This window comes from Penaeus chinensis, chromosome 34 (genome assembly GCF_019202785.1).
Source record: "Penaeus chinensis breed Huanghai No. 1 chromosome 34, ASM1920278v2, whole genome shotgun sequence".
In the NCBI taxonomy this organism is placed as follows: Eukaryota; Metazoa; Arthropoda; class Malacostraca; order Decapoda; family Penaeidae; genus Penaeus; species Penaeus chinensis.
This window is the reverse complement of record NC_061852.1, coordinates 11,599,896-11,607,395: the sequence shown is the minus strand read 5'-3', so window position 1 is coordinate 11,607,395 and position 7,500 is coordinate 11,599,896. Positions and strand designations below refer to the sequence as shown.

The following is a 7,500-nucleotide window of genomic DNA, read 5'->3' as shown; positions in this document are numbered from 1 at the left end:
ATCTAGAGAGCTACCATCATAGATAGTGCCATGCAACTCACCGCATCCGAGAGCTCCTTCCCAGAATCCGAGCGTGTTCGCACCATTAAATTCAACTGCTTCTTCTGTCCATCACTGCTAGAAGCTGGACTAGCTGCAGCATCTGCAGTATTGGAGCAACAACTTTATTTATATTGCCTAAAAAATGACAACTGCATGTAATGGCTAATACTAAAAACTGATTATTCATCATTTATAAATTCACATTACAACTCAGACATTGTATTTATATATACATTATCCTTCTCTCATCCATTGTAATGACTACCAGAAATTCATCTTCTCTACATCAATCATTTATAATTCAACGGCATCAATGACAATTGTTTGTCCTGCAAACTAAAAACTCCGAAATGCAAACAACTCCTACCTGACGTAGGAGTATCAGAAGGCAGGGAGCCTGGGGTACCAGGGGTATCTGGTGTTCCTTCTGATGAGGTTGGTTGTTGCCCTGTGTTAGCAAGGCGACTTGGGGCTCTGGACACCTCAGGAGTGGATGCTTGGCTGGTTGTGTCCTCTGCTTCTATTCTGGCTATCTCCTCTGCACTTGGTCCCACTGCTTTGGCATTTTCAGAATCCTAAAATACAAAATACTGTTTTCATCATGTCCAATATAGAAAATTAACAAATAAATCCAAAATAAAGATATATATTTCTTAACCCAATGGCGACGGGTCACGGCTATCGCCGTCATAACAATACGCCCGAAATGAGGGTGCGGCTGTCCGCAGCGGCGCCGCGCCAAAACGCCCCGAGGCAATGATTCGGCTTGATGTACCGAATTCACGCGCTCAGAGTCGGCGCGTTGCGGCCGTTCGCCAGAGCGTAGAGTTTTTTTTTATTTTCTATACCTGACGCCATTGGGTTAAAATCATAAAAGTGTAATCATCATAACAAAAAGGAATACGCACCTGAGGCTTCACCAAATAATCTCCTCGGACGGCTTGACGAAGATCTAAAGACTGACCAATGCTAATGGCATCAACTGTTGTGAGAGTGAGGGCTGGTGAAGGTAATGATGAAACACTTGCCAGACTTGCTGTATCCTAAAAGGAGAAAATACCCAGTCTTTAATTTCATTCTACTAGAATTTTAATGATATACAGACATATATTTAATGAATAAAATCATGCTTCATGGGTATTCCTATGAGCTCTACAAAAAAACATTATTCAGTAACACAAGAATACAGTCTTTCAAACTGGTTAAGCAACAGTGAAACTCATTAATCTCTACCACTTTTTAAATCAACCTATTCTATTATATGTTTCAAAACTATACTTATTAACTGATCACCTGCATTCTATAATGACTATCACATAACTCAACATTTTACTCTTTCCCCAGTGAATCACTTACACAAATTACATTCAATCAGATTTTTCAATAAAATATAATAAATAAATGCCCTCCCACCCCACAGACAGAAAAGAAGAAAAATACTAACATCATCTGTGTTCAACCGATTCCTACGTCGTCTCCTTGGAGGGGCTACAGGTACAGTGCTGGCAGCAGGAGCAGGAACCGGAGGAGCAACAGCAGACGGAGGAGCTGGAGGTGGACACATGACCTGGGGCACTTCTTGAGGAACAATTGGTGCCAACGAGACAGCTTGGGTAGCTGCACACGGATCTACCACCTGGATCTGCTCCCCATTCTGACAGGGCTGAGCAGGGATAACTGCCGGAGAAGATGGTAATTCTGGAGCTTGTTCTTCTCTTGGGGGTTCAGCATGAGGCAGGTGAAGGGGTGAGGGGGCTGGCTCACCCAGAGTACCTGCTGGAGGGGTTTCCTGCACAGCCCGAGGAAGACTATTGGACTTGTCACTTCCTGAACTGCTTTTTGTGCTTGCTACCAAATCTGGTTCTGTGGAGATAGTTAAGCTCTTGTTACTTCACATGCACTTTTTGCCGTACCTTCAACATATCATCAAATATGTGTAATAAACCTAATTTCCCATTTTCATTTTTAAATAAAAATATCAACTAAAAACATATTATAAGCTGCTTTAATGCTATGGACCGTGTGCTATACTGGCCATACTAATGCAATCTTAGCCTAGCTGACCATATATATACACACCTAGTCACCAATATCTTTTCTTGGGAACATGTTTCAGCTTATATGTAAATAATATATATATATATATATATATATATATATATATATATATATACACATATATATATATATATATATATATATATATATATATATATATATATATATATATATATATATATATTTTTTTTTTTTTTTTTTTTTTTTTTTTTTTGGGGGGGGGGAGGTTCTTTGAGATTTGTTGTGATGGTTATAGCCATCAGGTATGACAGCCTCATTAGATATCTCAGAGAGTAGCTCTGGCTTCCTAGTGCTTGACCTTATTCCCCCTCACTTGGTTTTCCAACCTGCCTTTGTGATGAATTAGTAGGCCATGTTCTCTCGACTGTTGGTGTGGAAGGAGACAATGGGGGAAGTAGAGTTGGCTCACCCTCTGTCGTCTGGTTTGCTGGTTTACTCTTCCTTCACATGCTATGGTCCATACATTTTATATTTAAAGGGGGCGCTTCACAGGTAAGTCAATGCAAAAATGCTTTTACACTTTTTTTTTTTTTTTATAGAAATGCATTCAAACATAAAATTGCTTTAAACTATTTGCAAATTAGTGTAATCTGCATATCTATGTAAGTCACATCTTGAAAGAAAGTGTGCATGTGTGACACTAGCATAAAGCAACAATAAAAACCCCTACTGGGATTCATAATTTTTTTTCTAAGTTGTAGCTGCTGTGAAAAGCAGCACAGGGATGTGAAGGTTGCAGCAATGCTTGTGAAGGCAGGTGCATAGGCCCCTTCTTATCATATATCCATATGATGTATGAATACTAACACTAACAGCCCAAAATATCATAATACTGTGACTGGATGACAAATCTGTGTACTATATTGCAGCAGTGGTAAGTACCCTGTTCTAGATCTTGCCAAGGTAGCAGAAAAATGAGGTAAGAGAGACCTCAACTAAACCCCCATGGTGACGAGCCCAAGAGAAGGCTCAAAGTGATACCATGTGAGCAAGAAGGTAAGTAGAACCTGCCACAGAACTCAACTCTATATTTAAGTGGAATGAGGTTGTCAGCTACAAAAGATGCCAGATTCTGAGGGTGAGGGAGTGCAATGTGCCACTTGGCCCTTAGTCCAGATGGTGAGAGATGTTGAGTACCCCAGCAACAGTACAGCATAATTGAGGGTCTTGCTACCAAAAGTAGCCATGACCAACTGGCTTGTAGGGCACTGCATTGGAATGTAGAAGATATAGGCCTTGTTACCATAAGTAGGGATGTGCCATGGTTTGGCAATATTGCCAGCAGCAGAGTAATCATAGGTAAGTCTATCAAAAGTTGGGATATGCTAACTAGCCAGCTTATAGAATAATGGTGCATTGGCAAAATAGTCTTGAAACTTGCTATTAAAGGTATAAGTTCATACACAGGCGCAATGGCATGCTAGAGTACTAGATTTGTTCATCAAAGTTGAGGTCTGACATAAACTACTCTGCCTAAGGGATAGCAGCCACCATAGTCCCTGCAAATAAAAGACAGCAGAAACCAATTTCCTCTCCCCTATTCCTAGATCACGATTGAGAAAGCCGAACAATAGAGAGGGATAGCAAACCAATCTTCCTCCTTTTAAGAATAGTCATTCACATAACCTGGATACTTATAGCTTCCTGTCCCCACACAAAAGCAATAGTGAAAACATGCAGGAAAGGGGGGTAAACAAGAATAAATGCACCAAAAGAGAAACAATAAAACAAGAGGGAGTAACAGCTCACCTACCCTAAAGAGGAACAGATGATAATGAGTGTGAATTAAATAGGAAACACAACTGGGAGCAGTGGAGAGCAAAGTGTACAGTAAATCTGTGAGACATCAAAAAAACAGCACAGCATTTCCCCCCTGAGATGACAGAAAGAAAATAGTTTGTCTAGTCTCACAAAGAAAATTATAGCCTGTTTATTCTCACAGAGAAACTTATGGTTTATCCTCTTTAGCAGAGAAAATTACACTTTGTCAACTCTTGCAGACAAACTGTATACAGAGCTGGTTACACAAATAATCAGTCACCAAGGTCAACTCATATAATTTAGTCATTCTTTGTATTTCAAAGAAAAAAAAATTAATACACTTATTATTATCAGTATTATCATTACTGATTTCATGACTATACTAATGCTATTAACCCATTGGACCCGGTTGCATCACAGCAATCATATCACCAAAAAAACTGGCCATAAGGCTGAAGTGAGTCGCCGTTCTACTGGATGGCTGATTTTGCAGGCCGGGCACACACGAACACGTGTGCATGGTGACAAGACTCTTTGCCTCATATTTGCAAAGTTATTAATTCTTTCTAATGTCCATATTTGCCATTGAGATTTGCATTATCCAGATGGTAATAGTTTTTTTGTTTTTTTTTGTTTAGTGTAGACTCGAATAATCTCTTTAGGTAGTCCAGTCAAAGAAAAATTTACATTTGTGATGATTATTATTATTTTTTTTTTTTACATAATATTAAAATTTCTGTAAGACAACTTGTGTTACCTCCTTATAGGTTTGTGCACTCGTGGAGAGTCTTTTCTATCACTCCTGCCTTTAGCTGCAATGCTCACAACAGCAGGTTCGTGTCCCCCGGCCTACAGCCAGATTTTCCCGGGACGACAAGTTCACCCACCCCTCGACATGGATTTCTTTAAGACGTGATGGTCATACCATCTGGATCCAAAGGACTTACAAAAAATTAAGATAAAATAAAGATTAAATATGACAAAATCCCTGTGGACATAGCATGTCCATACATGCCATCCCAGTATCACTGGGTTAATACATCAAAATCTCACATAAAGCAATTCAAAACAAATATAAAATACGAGCCACTCTTTTTGTGGAGCACACAACAACAACAACAACAACAACAAAATGACATGACAATGCTGCAACCCAGTCAGGAGACACACTTCAATTTTAGATTTTAAGGTAAATCAGAAATTAAATTCATAAGATCACCATTTTACTACCACGATGACAATTACCGCTACAGCATGCAAGGTCTCATGATGGCCTGAGGACTCTTGTCATAAACAATTCTCAGTTTACACATAGGTGTTTACTTTTATGGGGCTGTATCTCCTTAATGACCACATCAGGGATAATCAAGTGAAACACTATTTAGAACACGCAACATACAGCTGACACAAATCATGGGTGCTTGTCACCCAGCAATTGAGCAGTTGACATGAATTTACTGTATGTGCAGATCTTGTTTCCTAATAAGTCACAAAACAGAGATGCATTTTATAGGCTGACAACTGTGATACATAATATAAATATTACTTATGAAGTATTATGCACATTTTAAACCAAATCTGAAAACCTAAACATACCTGGACTTATCATATTTCCTGGCAACAACACATCCTTAGGTGGGTCTGCTAGAGGCTGTTCTAACACCTTGTCTTCTGAGAGTGCCTCAATTTCCGGCCCTACATGACATTCTCGTATAGTGTGCCCATCTGGCCCTGATGGAATCTTCCCAACCTAAAACAGAGAAGCCATGTACTTGACTAATGACTGAGTTCAGAATGACACAGATAACAAATTCATAATTGCTATACTAATGAATATCAGTCACAGAACCATTTGTTGAAATGGGACTGCAGAACCCCTTATATTCTTCCATTAGTGTAGCTGGGGGAAAATTCTTATAAAAAAGGACCTAAATATTCAAATGATAATAGGGTCAATGGTACATATAATCTAAAAAATAAACATTACCTTTAGGAAGAAATATGAACTAACCTTTCCTAAAGATACTGAGCTGTAAACACTTGCAGTGTCATGTTCTACAACTCTGAAAGGGTGGGAGGTTCTCCCTTGGGGATAAATTCCTTCCAGGGATGAGGACTGGCTCCCAGCTGGGGATGGGAGAAAAGGAGGGTCGTCATCCTCCGTCTGCATCTGCTTCCGGACCTCCCGGTGCCGAGTCCGTCTTCTCCCACCTGAACGAACTCTTGGGGCTGCTTCATCATCATCATCATCACCCTTTACAAGAGATGAATTTGATAAGTAGATGAAAATTTATTTCCTATACATCAGTTGTAACAAGTAACTTACTGTTTATTTAATATCTCTCAAAGGAGTACCATGTGCAAGTATTAGAGAGTCAGTGAGCATGAACTATTTATGAATCTTACACAAACTAGGTGGACAGTTAACCATAAAGTAGATGAGATTTATTGAAGGGTGGGCAGCAGTAAGTAAATAAGGTCATGCCCACTTGCCAAGACAGATATAGGTTCACAAGCTCTTATCACAAATTTATTTCAAATTATATATGAATCTCCATATATAGTAGTTTCACTATTTAACATCAATTCATCATCCCCCCTTGCCCTATCTCATAAATTGTGGCTAAAATCAAATATGATAACCAAACATCCAGTTGCTGTTTGTTTAACAATACAGGCAACTCTGGGCATAGGATGAGGTTAGTGACTATTATTCAGTGCTCAAAGATATAAAAAGATGCTTGTTTACTTCCTGTTGGTTTATCAATTAGCCACAGTAAGTACCAAAGACAAGCCCTAAACCTTGTACTGTATTGTGTACTTGAAAGAGACAAAAAATTTTAATCAGTGATGTAGCTTTTATGTAACAACACAAATACATAATGTAAATCTAAAAAAAAGGCTAGAACCACTAGATCAGATCAAATCACTACTAGCAGTGGAGGTAGTAAAGGTTAAACAGCACTAATTTACATCAGTCAGTGACAGATTATCCACAGAAAATGGGAATTTATAACAACTGCAAATAATTCCATATATTTTACACAATGCTTATTCCTTTCTCCAAAATCATAAGATATGAGCTGAGGAAAAGAATCACTTGTCATACATCAACTCTTCACATTCCCCTTCTTTTCCCCAGATTCAACAAGCTCTGGGTTGGGAAGAAGCAGTATATATCAACTCACCAAATTTCCTAGAAGTGACCCGCTACATGCACTGCTTGATTCCTCAACATCACGCTTGCCTGCACTAAGGCCACTCAGACTAATTCTTTCTTCTTTTTCTAGACCTCCTGGAGAAATCTCTATTTTGGCCTGTTCTCCACTCCTCAGATCTTTTGAAGACTGGAAAGGGAAAAAAAAATATATATATATATATTTATAGAAAACTATAAAGGGCACTTTCAGTATCTAATGATACCTAATAATAAAAAATCATACCATCTCCAAAATTTGGAACATAAGTTTTACATCCAAACACTCTTTACTATGTCAACAACTGTGATTATAATTCATGACTTTATTCTTTCACAAATAAATCACTAAAGTAAATCATCAATATTCCTCCCAATTGATGTGTCTAAATAATAATAATAATAATAATAATAATAATAAT

The 7,500-nt window shown here is 38.4% G+C and overlaps 1 protein-coding gene across 1 annotated transcript in view; it reads right to left on the bottom strand.

The window, feature by feature from the left end:
* Positions 1 to 7,500, bottom strand: part of LOC125043644 — a 41,993-nt gene that overhangs the window by 28,487 nt on the left and 6,006 nt on the right. The window contains exons 4-11 of the mRNA XM_047639879.1: positions 7,071 to 7,229; positions 5,894 to 6,136; positions 5,479 to 5,632; positions 2,452 to 2,571; positions 1,487 to 1,905; positions 951 to 1,085; positions 410 to 617; positions 42 to 142 (exon numbers count right to left, since the gene is read on the bottom strand). Of these exons, the coding sequence (XP_047495835.1) occupies positions 42 to 142; positions 410 to 617; positions 951 to 1,085; positions 1,487 to 1,905; positions 2,452 to 2,571; positions 5,479 to 5,632; positions 5,894 to 6,136; positions 7,071 to 7,229 (1,539 nt within the window). The remainder of the gene's footprint in view (positions 1 to 41; positions 143 to 409; positions 618 to 950; positions 1,086 to 1,486; positions 1,906 to 2,451; positions 2,572 to 5,478; positions 5,633 to 5,893; positions 6,137 to 7,070; positions 7,230 to 7,500) is intronic.